The 20,552-nt window shown below is 34.8% G+C and overlaps 1 protein-coding gene across 1 annotated transcript in view; it reads right to left on the bottom strand.

The window, feature by feature from the left end:
• Positions 1-20,552, bottom strand: part of PIEZO2 (piezo type mechanosensitive ion channel component 2) — a 260,086-nt gene that overhangs the window by 69,385 nt on the left and 170,149 nt on the right. The window contains exons 15-21 of the mRNA XM_070747520.1: positions 19,983-20,278; positions 19,439-19,587; positions 16,556-16,729; positions 8,185-8,426; positions 6,893-7,053; positions 4,491-4,667; positions 3,406-3,522 (exon numbers count right to left, since the gene is read on the bottom strand). Coding sequence (XP_070603621.1) covers positions 3,406-3,522; positions 4,491-4,667; positions 6,893-7,053; positions 8,185-8,426; positions 16,556-16,729; positions 19,439-19,587; positions 19,983-20,278 — 1,316 coding nt within the window. The remainder of the gene's footprint in view (positions 1-3,405; positions 3,523-4,490; positions 4,668-6,892; positions 7,054-8,184; positions 8,427-16,555; positions 16,730-19,438; positions 19,588-19,982; positions 20,279-20,552) is intronic.

Genomic DNA, 20,552 nt, shown 5'->3' with positions numbered 1-20,552 from the left:
AAGCACCCAAAGAATAAGAGAGAGAAAAAACCCAGCCATCACCTGTTTTTGGAAATGGTTCAAGAGTGTGTGTACACACACACACACACACACACACACACACACACAAGGGTGGGGAGGAGAGAGGGATGGAAAAAGAGAGGAAAGTATCTTAGGGTGTCATTTTGTGTCATTTTGGTTGGCGGTGTGCCCCAGGATTTTAAAATGTAAAAAATGTGCCACGGCTCAAAAAAGGTTGAAAATCACTGACTTAATGTTATGCTAAAGTTTACAGAATGAGGTAGTGAAATTTTCACAAAAGAAACCATGATTGCCCATTCATATATAGCTGTGGCTTAGTTTTGATACAGAAATAACAAAATATAACAAAGATGTAGAACCAGTTTGCAGTTCTTGTTCTTTTTCTTATTAAACCCTGTAAGAACCATGCAAATATTATATTATCTTATTAGTAATTGGGAAGGCACATAAATTATTCATATAAATTAATTCTAAAAATTAGTGTATTACAATTGAAATTAAATTGCTCTTTTTTTTAGATATATTGCTTATTAACAAAAATGAAATTACAGTTAATCTTACAGAATACAATAATAATCTTACAGAATACAGAATGATCTTGACTGATTTAAAATTGCCTGCTATCTAACAGAATGAAATTCAATGGTGAGAAAAATAAGGTTCTACATTTAGGCCAGAAAATATAACAAAGGTGTAGAACCAGTTTGTAGTTATTGTTCTTTTTCTTATTAAACCCTATAAGAATCATGCAAATATTATATTATCTTATTAGTAATTGGGAAGACACATAAATTATTCATATAAATTAATTCTAAAAATTAGTGTATTACAATTGAAATTAAATTGCTCTTTTTTTAGATATATTGCTTATTAACAAAAATGAAATTACAGTTAATCTTACAGAATACAATAATAACCTTACAGAATACAGAATGATCTTGACTGATTTAAATTGCCTGCTATCTAACAGAATGAAATTCAGTGGTGAGAAAAATAAGGTTCTACATTTAGGCCAGAAAATATAACAAAGATGTAGAACCAGTTTGCAGTTCTTGTTCTTTTTCTTATTAAACCCTGTAAGAACCATGCAAATATTATACTATCTTATTAGTAATTGGGAAGACACATAAATTATTCATATAAATTAATTCTAAAAATTAGTGTATTACAATTGAAATTAAATTGCTCTTTTTTTTAGATATATTGCTTATTAACAAAAATGAAATTACAGTTAATCTTACAGAATACAATAATAATCTTACAGAATACAGAATGATCTTGACTGATTTAAATTGCCTGCTATCTAACAGAATGAAATTCAATGGTGAGAAAAATAAGGTTCTACATTTAGGCAAGAAAATATAACAAAGATGTAGAACCAGTTTGCAGTTATTGTTCTTTTTCTTATTAAATCAAATATTATATTATCTTATTAGTAATTGAGAAGACACATAAATTATTCATATAAATTAATTCTAAAAATTAATGTATTACAATTGAAATTAAATTGCTCTTTTTTTAGATATATTGCTTATTAACAAAAATGAAATTACAGTTAATCTTACAGAATACAATAATAATCTTACAGAATACAGAATGATCTTGACTGATTTAAATTGCCTGCTATCTAACAGAATGAAATTCAATGGTGAGAAAAATAAGGTTCTACATTTAGGCAAGAAAAACAAAATGCACAGGTACAGTATGTGTGGTACCTTGCACAGCAATAGTAACAATGAGAGGGATGTCGGAGTCCTGGTGGACAATCATTTAAATATGAGCCAGCAATGTGCAGCAGCTGCCAAAAAAGGCAACACAGTTCTAAACTGCATTAACAGATGGATAGAATCAAGATCACCTGAAGTGTTAATACCACTTTATAATGCCGTGGTGGGGCCACACTTGGAACACTGCATTCAGTTTTGTTTGCCACAATGTAAAAAGATGTTGAGCCTCTAGAAAGATTGCAGAGAAGAGCAACAAAAGTGATATGGGGACTGGAGGCTAAAACCTATGAGGAATGATTGCAGGAACTGGATATGTCTAGTTTAATGAAAAGAAGGACTAGGGGAGACATGATAGCAGTGTTACAATATTTTAGGAGTTGCCACAAGAAGGGGGTATCAGGTTCTTCTCCAAAGCACCTGAAGGTACAAGAAGAAGCAATGGATGGAAACTAATCAAGGAGAGAAGCAATTTAGAATGAAGGATAAATTTCCTGACAGTTAGAATAAATAATCAGTGGAATAGCTTGCCTCCAGAAGTTGTGAATGCTCCAACACTGGAAGTTTTAAAGAAGATATTTAGATAACCATTTGTTTGAAGTGTGTAAGGTTTCCTGCCTAAGCTAGGGGTTGGACTAGAAGATTTCTAATAACTCTATTATTCTATTCTATTCTATTCTTTATTCTATTCTATTCTATTCTAATCTAATTCCATGTGTATTATTTCTTTATACAAGCTGTGCCCATACATTTTAAAAAGCAGTTACCATATTTTTCAGAGTATAAGATGCACCTTTTCCCTTCCTAAAAGTGGCTGAAAATTCAGGTGCATGTTATATACTCCAAATGCATCTTTTGTTTCGAAGCTTTCCCCTTCCAACCCTAATTATGTGCTAACGATCTTCCCAGGTCTTATCTTGCAGGTTCTTTCATTGTTATTGTCTGCAAAGACTGTTTCCCAAGCTCTAAGTCTTTGCAGAGTTTTTTTTCATTACTCTAACTTGCTCCAAGTAAATTTCATTCCAGCCCTAACCAGGTGCTAATGATGCTTGCAAGGCCTTTCATTGTTATTCTCTGCGAAGAATGTTTTCCAAGCCCTAAGTCTTTGCAGGTTTTTTTCATTGCTCTACTTGCTCAGAATTTTTCTTTCCAGCCCTAACCAGGTTTTAACAATGTTCCCAGCTCTTACTGGCTTGCAAGGTCTTTCCAAATAAGGTTTTTTTTAAAGGTCTAACCGGGGAATAAAATAATGTGCTGAAACTGACCAGACTAAGGATGCTAGTCAGATGAATATCTGGTAAGCAGATTCTTTCCCCTATTTCCTTCCCCCAAAACTAGGATGCACTTTATATTCCGGTGCATCTTATACTCTGAAAAATATGGTATTTTGCTATAAGGACTGAAAATTAGAGGGATGGATAGAAATGTTTAAAATAGACTGCCACTTTTTCATTTCATGCACCAAGCTATCATAGCTGTAATGAACTACACCTCATTATTGTAATTTCCTCTTTCATCCCATATCTTAATAATCTTTGAGGAAAGATTCCAAAGAGAACAGTTCTACTTCTAAGGATTATATAATACTGAGTTATTGTTTCATCTCTACTGGAAGCATGCAAGGACTGAAAATGCTGAATAGAGAACATATTATAATTACCCTCAAGTACACAAGCAATGGATAGGACTTTCTTAATCCAACCCACTCAGCTGGATCAATGGGTTTCTTGTAGAGAAGTGATTCATTCAGGTTTTCATGATCTTCAGTAGTATTAGGCTAAAATAAATAAAAATAACATTAGTTCTGATTTATTCAGGCAGTATGTGTAATAATAAATTAGTATTGCATCTATAACTAAATAATTCAACAGTTTTTCATTAACTTTATACATTTATAAATGCTTTATAAATTTTCTTTCAGGGAGCTATTATTAAGACTAAGGATAAAGAAAAACCTTGATGTGAAAAAAATATATAAAAATGTACAAGTTTTACAATTTTTTATCCCGTACAATGTAACCCAAACCTCATATCCAGACTAAAAATAAAATTTGACAAGCTAAGGACAGGATGAAGACCTAATCAAATTAAGAAGGCAAAATTATGGGAGAAAACTGAAGACATAGACACATTCCACACTAATAGACTTATTTTAAGGTGTTTTCTGAAAGAGATGAAGCATCAGTGAATTCTTCCTTATTCTGGGGCAAGATAGATCCCAAAAGAAAAATACCGTAGACCCCTTTCTAGAAAAAAGAAACCCACTACAGTAGTACCTCTAGATACGCGCTGCTCTACATGCGAGTATTTCAAGATACGAGCCAGGAGGGGAGAGACATTTCTGTTCTATTCCCGAGCTCAAATTCGGGATACCAGCCGAGCGTCCACTAGGTGGCGCAAGAATCCTTGCTTTTGGTTATCTCGGAGGGGAAAAACAACTTGTTCCAGATACGAGTTGCCTCGAGATACAAGCTCCCTTATGGAACGAATTATGCTTGTATCTAGGGGTAGTACTGTACTTACTTTTTTTAAAAAAACTCAACAGGGTTGGAAAAACAAAAACAAAAGATGTAAACTACCAGAATATGTTCCTGATTTGGGGGGGAAACTGCTTGGATAATTTCATCTTGGATAAAGTCAACTTGTCATCTCTCTAGTTCATAAGTCCCTCCAGTTAAAAATATTTAGATAAAAATATTTAGATAAAGCAGGAATAATTAATTAAAAAACCTGAATGAAATATACCATTTGACAATTGATAGAAAATGATGCAACATTAATAGATTCAAGCTGGTAAAACATTTTACAGATAATAATCACACAGGTCCAAACTGTGCAGACACCGGATGCCAATGGACGGAACTGAGAATATGGTAAAGCAAAGGCCCAGGCAATCACAAACACATAGTTAATGAGAGAAACCTAGAAAGACAGAACAGAAAAGATAACATATACTAGTAATTTAAGTGACAAATTGGAGAATGCTTTACTATTTTACCGTATGCATTTATTTATTACTGGGAAAAAAACATGGAAACATTCATTTCCTTGGTTTCATTTGGAATTAAACTGAACCAAATGAATAGATAGATGTGGGTGCACTAAAATAATTCAATGAATGGAGAGTTATTAAACAAAACTTTGTTTTTCTATGTGCAACCAAATCTTCAAAATATACAGTACAATTTTTACAATGCATACTTTTACATTTTATGATCTAATAAAATTTACATGGGCTCCTCTTATGCATTATGTTTTATACATTTGATAGCCAGGAAGGATCCAAACATAAAAATAAAATGCATAAATTATAATTAAAAAGTTCATTTGTTTTAAAATTCAAACTCAATACTTTTTGTTAAACTAAGAAACCTAACAGAGCTCATTTTTCAGTTACATATTTTTTAAGGGTACTCCTTTAGGCTGGCAGCTTCATATTAGCAGGAAGCCTCAGTACCACATACGGTGGGGGGTGGGGGTGGAAGTATTTAATCAGATACCAATTGTGCAAGTTCTGCCACTTAAAAATATGAGAGAGGCCTGTAATAGACCTCAACCATGAGAGACAACATGAGAAAACAAATCCAGAAAATCACATTGTCTGATTTTTAACAAATTTATTTCAAAATTGTGGTGGAAAATAAGCATTTGGTCAATAACAAAAGTTCATCTCAATACTTTATTATATATCCTTTGTTGGCAATGACAGAGGTCAGACATTTTCTGTAAGTCCTCACAAGGTTGGCACCACTGTTGCTGGTATGTTGGCCCATTCCTCCATGCAGATCTCCTCAAGAGCAGTGATGTTTTGGGGCTGTTGCTGGGTGACATGGACTTTCAACTCCCTCCAAAAGTTTTTTATAAAGTTGAGATCTGGAGACTAGCTAGGCCACTCCAGGACCTTACGAAGCCACCTTCATTGCCCTTTTGGTGTATTTGTGATCATTGTCATGCTGAAAGATCCAGCCAGATTTCATCTGCAGCGCCCTTGCTTATGGAAGGTGGTTTTCACTCAAAATCTCACAATACATGGCTCCATTTATTCTTTCATGTACACGGATCAGTCGTCCTGGACCCTTTGCAGAGAAACCGCCTCAAAACATGATGTTGCCACCCCCATGCTTCACAGTAGGTATGGTGTTCTTTGGATGCAACTCAGCATTCTTCCTCCTCCAAGTATGATGAGTTGTGTTTCTACCAAACAGTTCTACTTTGGTTACATCTGACCATATGACATTCTCCCAATACTCTTCTGGATCATCCAAATGCTCTCTAGCAAACTTCAGATGGGCTCGGACATGTACTCGCTTAAGCAGGGGGACACGTCTGGCACTGCAGAATCTTCAGTCCCTGGTGGTGTAGTGTGTTACTGATGGTAGCCTTTGTTACATTGGTCCTAGCTCTCTGCAAGTCATTCACTAGGTTCCCCCATGTGGGTCTGGGATTTTTGCTCACCATTCTTGTGATCATTTTGACCCCACAGGAGTCTTGTGTGCAGTCCCAGATCAAGGGAGATTATCAGTGGTCTTGTATGTCTTCCATTTTCTAATTATTGCTCCCAGAGTTGATTTCTTCACACCAAGCTGCTTGCCTATTGCAGATTCAGTCTTCCCAGTCTGGTGCAGGGCTACAATTTTGTTTCTGGTGTCCTTTGACAGCTCTTTGGTCTTCACCATAGTGGAGTTTGGAGTGTGACGGTTTGAGGTTCTGGACAGGTGTCTTTTATATTGATAACAAATTCAAACAGGTACCATTACTACAGGTAATGAGTCGAGGACAGAGGAATCTCTTAAAGAAGAAGTTACAGGTCTGTAAGAGCCAGAAATCCTGCTTGTTGTAGGTGACCAAATACTTATTTACCACCATAATTTGGAAATAAATTCGTTAAAAACCAGACAATGTGATTTTCTGGATGTGTTTTCTCATGTCGTCTCTCATGGTTGAGGTCTACCTATGATGTCAATTACAGGCCTCTCTCATCTTTTTAAGTGGGAGAACTTGCACAATTGGTGTCTGACTAAATACTTTTTTCCTCACTATAGGTCATGCAAAATCTCAGATTCATATGTTCAAGTAGATAAAGCAATTTGTATTCCACTGTAATACTGATACTACAAGAGAAATTGGATTATCCATTATATACTTGCCTCTTTTACTGTTACCCATATAATATATGATGACACAATTTTGATTATGTGTAATTCCAAAAGCCACCATACAAAAACTTGAAGCTTATGAAAGCATTCCAGAAACTTCAGGAAAAGTACAGTTAGACGGTCAATTACCAAATGCCATTTGTTCTTTAAATCTAAAAGACAAATAAGATGTAGTAAAACACTTTTCCATTGCTGTGAAAAAACCAGTTATAACAGCTGGAAAAATACTTTTTACATATACATATAAAAATTTTATACACCCACAGGCACATTTTTCCTTAAAGTAAAAAAAAGTATTAGATCAACTAAGCTTTCCTATTTTTAATTTTTTTATGCTTAGCCAATTAATAAGACAATCTTTATCTTAAATGTAAAAGTTTTTTAAAAATTTAAAAGCTAAAATACAAGCTAATAAAACAAATCTATCTTATGTCTATGGAGATTCTCAATCATTCAAGTCATGGTTGTCGCAGAGATTCTGTTCAAAAAGGTAATTGGACTTTCTTGATTTTTTTCTTGAAAAAATTTGTTTTTCATCCAAAAGCTTCTTCAGTTCTAACTGAATGGTGGGGAATGGAAGGATTTATACACTTTGCAGTCATCTGATTGCTGAAACATATTCAAGGAAAAAAACCAAGAAAGTCCAGTTGCCTTTTGAAAAAGCACCTTTGAGACAAGCCTATCTTATATTGTGAAATAGAATTTATAAAATAATCTACATTTACTAATGAATTTACTACTATATTAACAATATAAAATATTATTGTAATGTAACAGAAAATCTTTGCTATAGTCATAAATATCGTTGCATTCTTTGACTAGTTGAAACAGATAAACTTTTATTTTGGTTTTTACATGGGATCGTGATTCAACTGAAACTAGGCCACTTTATCATCAAACACATTTACTGAAGAGCTAATCAATACAACATCTCTCCCTTTCCCTCTCTCTTACACACACACACACACACACACACACATCTCAAATAAGCAAACTACTTCTTTAATTGAGTCATTGTTAACAATATAATTGTACCCCATTTTATAATTTCTGTAACATTTACCATTGTTGCACTCCAACATCATACAATCCCAATCTAATATGCACTTCGTTACCTGTATTCATTCATTACTGGTTATATTTTTTATATCTTTATGTATATATTTATTTCTTTTTAAAGAAAATTTAATAAGATACAAAATACTGTCAGAAATGTATATAATTTATTCCATGCTAATCATGCAAATAGTAAAATAAAATTGATTATCCATCCACAACTCTACCTAATATTTCTTCTGTCTCTGATTCATCCTCATCCTCATCTTCACCTTCACCCTCTTCATCTAATTCTTCTTCTTTTTTTTCATTATCATCTATTTCATTTTCACTTTTTCTTCTTTCAACTATATTTTCTTCCTGCAACATTTTTTCTTGATCTTGCAACATCTTTTCCTCTTCCTGTTCAATGTTGCCATTCAAATTCATCATTGTGAGATCGGGCAAGCTGTCATCTTGATGCACCAGTCTATTGGCACAGAAATGGTCATGTCAACAAACTGAACAGCTTTAAGTCTGAAAACATTAAATTTGGTTATTTTGTAAATTAAAAGAAACTGGAAACATATGAGTCACACACCCTTCAAAAAATGAAAATGCCACATGGATTGCCCTACAGTAGCAATCGTTTGTTATTTTGATGCTAATATTCACATCAGCAATCAGTGATATTGTCACCTAAACTTGACATTTCCCCACAAAGGGGAAAAAATGGTCAAAGTTTAAGTTGTAGAAGCATGAAATGACATGTAATACCAAGCATTTCATGACTTCACATGGGGACTTACTCATTTTGATGGATTGGTAATTTTTTCTTGATGCTGCTCAAATAATTGAAACAGAAAGAAAAAAGGAAACGAGAAGAGGAAGATCAGAGATAAGACATGATGCTATACGACTCATTAGCAATACCCATCTGTGGCAGCTTGCAAAAACATATTGTCTTAGTCTTAACAGAATGGGTTTGCAAAAGCAAAAAGTACAGTTCCAGAATTTTGAATTACTCTTTCTATGTTTGAATATAAAAGTATGAATCCTCCCAAATTAAATAAATCGTATCCTAAATATATATTCATATTTCTATATGAGTTGAGTCTTTTTTAGATTCCTTGGCATATTTTCCCAATTGAGGATAAGCACAGAAAAGCAAAAATTCTATGAACACTTTTATAGGTTAATATATGACATGCTATGAGTTATCCATATTCCTCCAGTTGTGCTTTCAAGAATTATGTAGCTATGTTTAGTGTAAAGTGTACAAGATACAATGTACATTATTTATCAATATAAAAAATTGAAGCAATTAAAATATGTATTCTAGAATTTTAACATTATTTTATTAAGTTACATTATTTGCCTTGTCTCCCTTCAAAACAGATTGTACAGTAGCAAGGTTATATGCAACTCAGAAAAACATTTCACTTTTGTTTATATGTGATAAGCAAAACTCTATATATTCTGTGAATTAGTTTATTTTTGTAAAACATTGGCATTGGAGAGTGAAACTTCAGATTCAGCACTAATATAAATCTGCCTAACATTAAATACATTTGCCAAGACTTAAAGTCTTCATTCCATTCTACAATTATAAGATTTACTAGACATTGTCTAGTAGAAAACTAAGTGCTACAAATTCTTGAAAGGACTGGACTGTGTCAAAGGAATAAATATGCCATTACATTATAGCGCATGCAGATTCAGGCAAATAATTGGATAACATATTAATAGATATGCAGGGATAAATTACTGGCCATCCCAAATTTTCAAAAAGGTTTTCAATGAAAACAGTGCTAAAGCCCTGAAGCTTATGTGTAATTGATAGGAATGGAGATATTGAAAATCAATCAATTATTGGCTGGCAAATAAATAAACTAACCAACAACAATGGTTCTTGACTCAAAATATTATCTAAATGAATATCCAGAGGGAATGGATACTCTACATGGATGTTTTGGTAATAAAAATGGGCCATCTGTGGTAGTTATTTAAAGGTGTTATAAAAAGAATAATCAAATAATTATGAACTAGAACAAAATTTTACAAAGGATCTTCAGATCTTCACACTATTGTTATTTTTAAGGTCCCTGACGGTTATACTTTGACGATCCTATTATACTGAAATTATTTCTTTCTATGTATGAAGAATCATAGCCATAAAGTGATGAATAAAATATTGATACAAATGTCTTATTATAAAAGGTATCATTCATATATATATATAATCCAAAATATATTCACATAAGTATTATTCTAAGGCAGAGGTGTCAAACTCGATTTCATTGAAAGCCTTGTCAGGGTTGTGTTTGACATTGGGGGATTGGGGTGGGCATGGCCATGGTGAGCTTGGCCAACTTGATGTCACTTGTGTTGGGGGCACCTTCAGTGGCCCAAGAGCTTTGTCAGCAAAAACATGCTCCCAACCTTCATTTTCGGCTTTGGCGGCCTCTTGTAACACTCTGCCAACAAAAATGGCTGGCAGAGGCACCGTGGGCCAGTCTTTCACTGTTTCCAGAGTGGTCCTATGGGTCAGATCTAAGCACCTTGTGGGCTGGATCTAGCCCACAGGCCTTGAGTTTGACACCCTGTTCTAACGCTTTGGTACTGATCTAGTATGTCTTACACAACTACAGCTATTATTAATTCTAATCAGTGTTTATGATGCTCATTTTTTAATCATAGCTATATTGTTAATGTTGACTTGGGTGAGACAAAGTAAAACAGTAGCACTAACCACTGAATTTCACATCAGTTTGTATTCTGAGCCTAATGATAGCAACAGTCCTCTTCCCAAAGCCCAAATTTTGAAATCGTAAAAGTCTTAAAGTCAGTCTACCTATTGGTTAATGTTTAAACTTAATAAAAAGTAGTATCCTTTTTTCAGGGTCATATCTGTCACCATAGCTGATGGTATTCCCATATACAGTACAGACAATGAACAAACAATACAGGAGATGGTATTAAGCCAGAATTATGCCTGTGAATAATTTCTGAAATTGTCTTAATATGCCTTCCTAACTGGTAAACTGCTATATGAAAACAGTAAGTGAAACTTAATTTTGGAATATTGAAACAATGAATTTTGGAGGTGATTGATTAAATGTATGTACAAAGTACAGTATATCATTTATATGATCATTTGAAATGACAACAATTGATTGAAATTATGTACTGTAATCTATAAAAATTACAGAGATAACTTCTGCCATAAAATAGTTTCTTATTTAATTTATATAATTTATTTAAGGTTAATTATTTAATGGACACCTACTTCCCATTGGTCCATTAAAATGTGATTTATTCGTTTTACTGCATCATTGCTCATGAGTTCAGAATGAAAATAAAAATAATAAGATTGGGAAAATAATTTCTGAAAAGTTACTGAAGCATGAATAGTGCCAAATTTGAAATGGAATTAAAGTTTTCAAAACATGTTAATCCGTTTTTATGGCTCGGAGAAGTAAATGAACTTTAAACATAAATATCTTTCTCTTAGATTGATAAATGCATTTTATAGTTACAAATAAAAAGACTTTAATTTTTAGGGCCCAACTTATTTCTATTCAGATGAATCCACTAATATATAAATAACTGGAGGACTATTTATACAGCTTGCTCAACGCCTACAGTGGGGAAAACATTACTTCCTTTCACATAGAAGTTATTGAAGCCCAAAAATTTTCCTTCAGAATGGACTAGGCATGTTCCATGTTAATTTTCATAATTGGACAGATCCAATCTGGGGATCCCTTTCAGTATCTGCACACACATCTACTAGTTCTCCTTATTTTTAATGCTGGTGGGCCATGGTAGAGAAGAGGAAGAAATCTTTATAAAAGTTTTCTTTTCTAAAGAAAACTTTACAAAAATCAACTTTCAAGTTCTTTACAATTCAAATATCTATGATAATTCATTAAATCCCAAACTGGAAGATTTTTTTTAACTCTAAAAAAGAAATAAAAACAAATTATGACTAAATATCAGAATACAAGTGAACAATAGCACGAATCCCAGCAACCAGTTAGGTCCCACAAAGATGGCCTTCTCCGGGTCCCGTCAACTAAGCAACGTCTTTTGGCAAGACCCAGGGGAAGAGCCTTTGGAACCAACTCCCTCCAGAGATTAGAATTGCTCCCACCCTCCTTGCCTTTTGTAAGCTTCTTAAAACCCACCTCTGCCATCAGGCATGGGGGGACTGAGATATTCTTTCCCCCTAGGCCTTACAATTTATGCATGGTATGTTTGTATGTATGTTTGGTTTTATAATAAGGTTTTTTTAAGTTGTTTAGTATTGGATTGTTACATGCTGTTTTTTGTCACTGTTGTTAGCCACCCCGAGTTTGCGGAGAGGGGCGGCATACAAATCTAATAAATTTAAAAAAAATATTCAGTATAAATTGGAAAATACTTTGCTTTAATTTGGGAACGTTAAAAAAAATCCTGCTGATCATAAGTGAAGAAGAAAACAGCAACTGCAACACACATCTTTTCAAAACGTATATAAGAAAAGGTATCTTAGAAGTTTTATTTTGCACATTAGTAAATTCTTCAAAGAGTTTTAAAAAAAAACAGAAAAGGGGAAAGAAGGAGACTACAGATGACCAAGAGGAAACTTTTACCAATCAAGATAACATTCAGGGGGGAATGCTTAACCGAACAGTCCTCCTAATAGTGTTCTCCATTCCTAGAGTAAGTTTGACTTAATAATAATAAGTAGTAATTTATTAGATTTGTATGCCGCCCCTCTCCGAGCACTCGCTGCAGTTTTCTTTACAGGTAGTCCTCAACTTACAACCACAATGAACCTTTACTGGAAAGCAAAGTAATGGGGAAACCAAATTTATGGTTAAGTGAATCTGGCTTTCCTGTTTACTTTGCTTGTCAGAAGGTCACAAATATGATCCAATTGCTAAACATCTGAATTTTGATCATGGGGATGTTGCAGCAGTCATAGTGGTGGTGTCACTTTTTTCAGCACTGTTGTAACTTTGAACTATCATGAACGGGTGTAAGTCAAGTCAACAAGTCCACTTCTTAGTCCGGGTTAGTTATATTTTGAATATAACATATGCAACATTTGAACAAGAATAAAAATAATTTATGAAAGCAAACATTTTACAAACATTTTTTCCCTCTAGGTTTATATTTATGTTCTACCAATAAGCAATGTAAAATACATTGCCCATCACCTATTCCTGAATCCTGGAATACAAACCAAGATTATCATGAAAAAAAATATGTTTTTTTAAATGGCTCGCTGTGCCTAGAATGCTGCAATGAGTGAGCAAAGAATGTGTGTGAACAACCAAAGGGATCCAACACGAGCAAGATGCATCCAAGATGCTATTTAAGATACATCAGAACTGAACCAAACCATGAATATTCTGCTTGCATTCTTCTATTTCTTAGCCATATTTTCCACTAGAATCCAGCCAGATTGTAACGCATTCTTATTATACTATGAAGATGCACAGCCTCAATCACATTGAATATAAACAGGTGTCATAATAAGCCAGCCATAAGAGTGCTTCAGTAAAGGCCCAAACAGAACAGTTATTAGTAAGAAGCTACAGTCATCATTGCCAACTTTAAAATTACAGCAGCCAGCCACCCATGATTAATATTATGCTATGCAGAACCCCTCAGAATGCAGATATAAAAAATTGTGATATAGAAGCAAAAAACAGAAAGAGAAATGTCCAATTGCAGAGAGACACGGAAGAATATCAAGTCTATTCAGGAATAAATATTTAAGGCTAGGCCCTGATGACCAGTCAATGCAACAGATGGAACGGAAGCTATCAAGACTTTTAAAAAAGCAGAACAATATTACAACGATAGCTCATAATAGAGAATAGATAGATTAATACATAGATAGCTTAACATTGAACTGTAGTATTCTCTGAGCTCAGTTACTTTCCTACAGTCATTTCACTACCAGATTAAGCAAGAGTCAAAGTGCATGTGGGAGTGGAGTTTGTTTGATGGCTATTTATATATGTTAGCTTGCCTTGTCAGTCTCGATTGATATGTGCTTTCCCTCTTGATGGTAGCTTGATTAGCATATTTTTTTCTTCCTTTGTCATTATCTGGTGCTGTTTTCTGCCTATTTGGCTGTTATTGGCCAGGGAGATTATGCTATGGGCTATTTGTTTCATTCCTTGACTTATGGTTGTATCTTTTAAATGATGTTAGATGAGTTTTGTGTCTGTGGATGGCTGATTTGAGTGACTACTCAATATCCAGGATTTTTCTAAGAATTTTGAATTTGGCTTGGTCTAGAACAAGATTTAAACTGGATTTCTTTGAGGGTTGAACCAGCATTGTAGTTATCCATGGACTGGCCCTGGAGGGGAGGGAGATGGGACGGATGCCTCCTGCAGCACCCTGCTGGCCAAAATGGGGCATGGGGGTCATACACAGCCCCTCTATGCCCCATTTTGGCTGCCAGAGACACTATAGACCAGTTCTTTACTATTCCCAGGTTGGCCCTGCAGGCCAGATTTAAGCCTTGATTTTTGACACCTCTGGGCTAGAATGTCAATAATTTCCTTGGTGGGGCAAAAGATTACACCAAACCTGACTCTCATATGCACCAATAATGCTATCAAGTCTGATAACAAAACATCTGAAGGAAAATAACCAAACTTGGAAACATCAAGGACCCAAGGACCGATCATTTGGCATTAGGCTCAAGCATTCTGCTACCTTGGTTGTTCCTGGATACAATTTTGTGTTACCTTTTAGATGCTCTCAATTGTAGCTTTTTAGGATTACTTACTTCACTTCAATTTTTTTCCTACTTACTAAACTTTTGTTTTTATTTTAAAGATTGAATGTACAACTCAATAAACACTAATTTAGATAAAAAAAGGAATAATTAAAATACCCACCTATTTATTATAAGATAAACACGACCATTGACTTTGGCATGGCTTTGGTAGCAGATGAAAGTGTGAGAATGCATAAAGTGGCAGCAGAAAAATTAGAGAAAGAGAAAAGGAGAATACTGTTAAACAGGGTTAAAAGATAGATGTCTTTCTCAGGAAGCACAGAAGGAAAAAAGCTGCAATGGTGTAGTATGCACATTGAAAAAACATCACAATCCCTGCAGAGAGAAGAACATGTAAACTTCTATTTGCCCATGACTTTGTATACACTGCCAGGAAAGTAGAATAATTGTTCCATTTTGTGTCTCTCTTATATGACTTGTTTTTTTGTTCCCATTTATTAAATGTGGTAGTTAGTAAATAAAATGAAATAATATACGTATATACACAACTGTACATATATGAGAGCCAGTGCAATATGGTGACTAAAGTGTTGGGTTAGAAAGCAGGAAACTGTGAATTCTACTCCTATGTTAGGCATGGATGGATTTTTGGCCAGTGGGGTGATTTCTGGCTGGTAATACCCAACTCAACTTAGAGGTTTGTTGTTATGGGGAAATAGGGGGATAAAGGAGTATTAGGCATGTTTGCCACTTTAAGTTGCCCGAAATGTACAAAAGATGCAATAAATATTTACATTTATCTGTTTAACAATAGTTAAATAATAATAATTTCTTATGCCATTTGTGAAGAAAGGAAAAAATAAATGAACACACCCCATACCACCTGTCTCTTCCTAACTACACTGACACCAAAATTATATATTCATCATGATGTCATGCTGAGAGGTATATTCTTTTGTTCTTGCATCACAATGTCATTTCCAAGTACTTAAGGGGTAGAGTTTATATTCAAGGGTGAAATCCTCTGAAGTCTGCTACCAGTTCATACTGCAGGCACTACCGTGCAGCGCTGAAAAAGAAGCATTTTGAAGTCATAGAGCAGTGATGGCGAACCTATGGTACGGATGCCACAAGTGGCACGTGAAGCCATATCTGCTGGCACGCAAGCTGTTGCCCTAGCTCAGCTCCAATATGCATGTGTGTACTGGCCAGCTGATTTTTGACTTGCATAGAGGCTCTGGGAGGGCATTTTTGGCTTCCAGAGAGACTCTGGGGGGAAGGGGGGGTATTTTTACCCTCCCCTAGCTCCAGGGAAGCTTTTGGAACCTAGGGATGGTGAAACACAAGCCTACTGGGCCCACCAGAAGTTGGGAAACAAGCCATTTCCTGCCTCCAGAGGGCCTCTGGGAGGCGGGGGAAGCTGTTTTTGCCCTCCCCAGGCATTGAATTATGGGTGTGGGAACTCGCACATGCGCGATAGAGCAAGCCCACGCTCTTTTGGTACCCGAGGGAAAAAAGATTCACCATCACTGCCATAGAGTCTGCAAAGGTAAGTAGAACAGCGAAGGTGGGAGGATCATCTGTACCGTACAATTTAGATTAGCTGGAAATCAGAAAATTCAGACCAAAATAGTGTTTTTGTGGCTGCAGTTAAGATTTGTAGATCATGAGATTTCTAAGTGGCATTTATTATTCAGTCACAGAGAACAGGACATCTTTCTCTAATTATACAGTATTCTTTTTTCTTAAAAATCCAGAATTACTTGATTATAAGATGATAGAGACAATTTAACCAACCAACCAACCAACCAACCAACTTTCAAACCTTAGGAGGAATAAAATGAAGGAAAGTTTTCTGTTTTGTTTACCTGTAAATGGCACTGTCTTGTTTGCTGACTATGGCTTTTAAATCTGTGAGTTGGAGGAATCGGTCATGAAAATAATGCAAGTGCAATATGCATACCAATAAAAAAGAAGTTGGGATAAAAATGCGAGTGAATAATTCTGCTGTAGAATACTGTTCTAAGCCAAGATCCTTTAGCCTGAAACATAAAATAATTCAAGTTATAGCTATATTTCATAACTCGTGTATAGCCTTTGCAATCTTTTATACTTGTCAGAAAGCACAAGGAAAAGTTAAAACATTTTTATTTTTAACAAAGAGTAAGCAGTTTTGAAAATTATAAAAAAACCCCAACAAAATAGTAATAGCTATTCCGATGGGATCCAGAGATGGAGCCAGAAAAGACTTGCAAGAAATGTTTCTAAAAATAGTTGTGAATTTTCTTTATCTTTATCTGTTCCTTAACCTAAAAATCTAAATTTAGCTGTATTCCCTGGCAGAACATTACCCATTATTGACCAGGTACAGCATCAAGATTTTACCTTGGTGCTTACAATGTGAAAAAAATGATCTCAGAATTATAACACAAAGTAACATGCAAAAAACAGAAGCAAATGAACATAACTGAAATAATGTTGAAAAGACAGCAGATGAAATAAATCCATAGACCTAAACATATTAGATTCATAACATATCAAAAGTCTTAGGAAAAATTAAAAAATGGTTGGCTATTGTTTCAAGCTCATAAAAATAAGCTTTGTGTCAATCTAGGACTGCAACTGTGTTGTTCAGTATAATTGACAGGCTCATATTGAGTGATACATTCACTGCAGATGCAACTTCAGCAGAACTCTTTGAATCCAGCAACACTGTGAAACTTTGAAATTAGTTCTGGTCTTTTAACTTAAAAGCAGGGCTGAAATGCTCCCAGTTCGCTCGTGCCGGTTGGTCGTCTGACAGCCGGTTGCAAAGGCCGCATAAGGCTCCGCCCACCCACCCGGATGCTGCCTTTTGGGTTCTTTTACCTTCTTCACATGCACAAAGCATTCTGTGCATGGACAGAGTGGCTCTCCAATGACCGACTGGTATGAGCGAACAGAAGCATTTCACCCCTCTGTCAGGCCAAAGCCAGAATGTTTGGAGGTCTTGGCCTGCCACATTATTCGAACTTGGGAGGTCAAGCAATCCACGCCAGTCTCAGCCTCCATGAGCTGGATTACAGGTATGCTATATTCTTTTGGAATGTTTCTTGTTGGGAGGGGCAGTTCTATGAGGAGTTAGAGGTAGACAAAATAAATTTCCTTTAGAGTTTTCATGGTCATCCTTTGTCAGCACTGGGCCGGAAGAGGATGGGCACATACGGACCCGGTGGCAGAAGATTAGTGGTCCATGTGATGAACTTGTGGGTGTGGGACAGGAGAATGAACTTTAAACTGGAAGTGGAAATCCTGGGGAAATCCAATTAGGGTTTCCCCAGAAACTTGCCAAGATAGGTCTAAGAATAAATTGGAGCTATGAGGAAGTCTTTGCCTTGGATTCTAAACATAGATGTTAATTGGAGCGCTAACACCCTGCTTAAAAATAAATTTCTTGTTCATCTTTTTCTTTTGTGACTATATCAAAATCCACTTATAAGTGAACAAAGGCTGACTGGAAAATAGTTTTTCACTAAACAGCTTTGTTTTTAAAAAAATCCTGTGATCGCTGGTGCCAAAACAGAAATTAGTGGAAAAGTCTTTTTGTTTTCCATGAAACTATGGTGGCAATTATTTTCACCCAACATGTTTGCTACAGAACGAGATATATAGAAGAAAGGTCAACTGCAGAAGTAAAATCAAAAATCTAATCAGTTATAGAGATGGGCATCAACTTATAGTTACAACTGAGCCTGGAACTTTTGTTGCTAAGTAAGTCATTATATGATTAGACCTTAATTTACAACCAGTTTTTAAGTGAATTATCTGGTCATTAAATGAATACGGCTTTCCCCATTGACGTTTATCAGAAGGCTGAGAAAGTAGCAAATTGACTAAAAGACACTGCAACCTTCATGAATGTAGTCAAGAGCTGAAATTGTGATCATGTAATTTAATTTAATTTAATTTATTAAATTTATAAACTGCCCAATTCCTTCTGGACTCTGGGAAGCATACAACAAATAAACAATGTAAAATGTAAATTTTACATTGTTGTATGCTCTGGGAAGCATACAACAATGTAAACAATGTAAAACAGTAAAAAACCCTTCAAATAAAAACATTTATTACTTTTGGCTGGAGCTGCATGGCATTGCTCAACGGCCCACATAACTGTGGAGCATAGATGTGACTTTGAGCATGATCACTATTTTTCAATACTGTCATAACTTGGAATCATTGTTAAACAAATGGACATACGGCAAGGATTACTCATACTGCAATATATATATTGCATATATATATATATATAAAAACATTTGACACACATATATATGTGTGTGTGTGTGTGTGTGTGTGTATGTGTGTGTATGTGTGTGTGTATGTGCGTGTATTAAAAGCACTATCAAACTATGCATATTGTATACAAACCATGCACAATTAATGTAGCTTTAATTTAGCTTGGAATGCTTTCTAAAATGAAAAAAGAACTTATTCAAGAATTGGCCTCCCAATGGTCTCATATTTGATTTCTTAAGAGGTTGAGTTTAAATTGAAGATAGATGAAAAAATAAAGGTTTTGTTTAAAAGTTGAATAGATAAGACAATGTATGTGGACTGATTTTCAAAAGAGAAGCTGAATGAAAGGTCATTTATTAAATGTAAGTGGATATAAGATCACTTATAAACCATCTAGAACAATATTAATGTTTCATAATCCATCATCCAAATAAACTTCATTTTAAAAAAATGGAGTAAGAAATAATACTTACTGATCATCATTCATGTTTGTCATGTTTTTCCACAAGTTAGGGAATGCTTTAAACTGATATGTGTAAATGAAAACGAGCACTAACATAGTGTAAACCACAACTGACATCCAAAAGTATTTCAGAATTCGTCGCCACCATTCATAGTGGACCTAGCAAATAAGAAATTAAGTCTCACATAACGTTCATCATTTGCTGTCATTTTTCATAATTCAGTGATCACCATTTCAGAAATTCTTCTAAGATTGTTTGATACATTTAAATGCCCAACTGCATTAAGCTGAACTTAATTGTTGTTAGTTGTCTTGTTCTCCTTATGTTCTCCCCTTCCTCTTGCCCTGTGAAAAACATGTTGATTTTGATTTGACTCACACTAGTTTTATTTTTTATGGTTTTATCTATATTTACAAGCTTAATTAATTTTGCTGTTTAAGTTATTTCTAATTTAATGACGCCTTAGACTTTGTAAAAACAGCACATTTAAAAAAAAAAATAAAAAAGACAAACAGAATGGCAATGTTCTTAAAAAAGGATTTTTATTACTTACCTGATAAAGAACTACACAAAACAAGAAGAGCATCATATAGATGATTTTGTACATGACAATTTTTCCTTCAAAGCTGACAAAGAAGAACATTCCACCGCAGACATAAATCCAGTACTTAACAAACAACGCCATCACCATGTTCCCTAGAACTTTCATTACATCATCTTCGTCTTCTTCTTCATCTTCCTCCCCCTCCTCCTCCTTCTCCTCCTCCTCTTCCTCCTTCTCCTCTAATTCCCCCGCTTCTCCTTCCTCTTCCTCTTTGGGAGATTCTTCTTCCTTTTGGGATTCATCATCTGTAAATGTAAAATGTAACATTACAATACATGTCATTAATTATGTTATTGGCTGATACACAATACTGTCTTCCAGTAAAGCATTGACAAAGCAACATATGTCAACAAAGTGGTACATTTCATTAAAAAATAAAAATCAATATGCAAATGCATGAATACACAATTTAGTAGGAAAAGAAGAAATAAGGAAAGGGAACAGCCATAGTTTATTTGTATCACATCTTGAGAATCTTGGTACAAATTTTAATACCACCTATTTTAATAGCAAGTTAAT

The sequence above is a fragment of the Erythrolamprus reginae genome, chromosome 3 (genome assembly GCF_031021105.1).
Source record: "Erythrolamprus reginae isolate rEryReg1 chromosome 3, rEryReg1.hap1, whole genome shotgun sequence".
Taxonomy (NCBI): Eukaryota; Metazoa; Chordata; class Lepidosauria; order Squamata; family Dipsadidae; genus Erythrolamprus; species Erythrolamprus reginae.
This window is presented reverse-complemented; position numbering and strand designations above follow the sequence as displayed.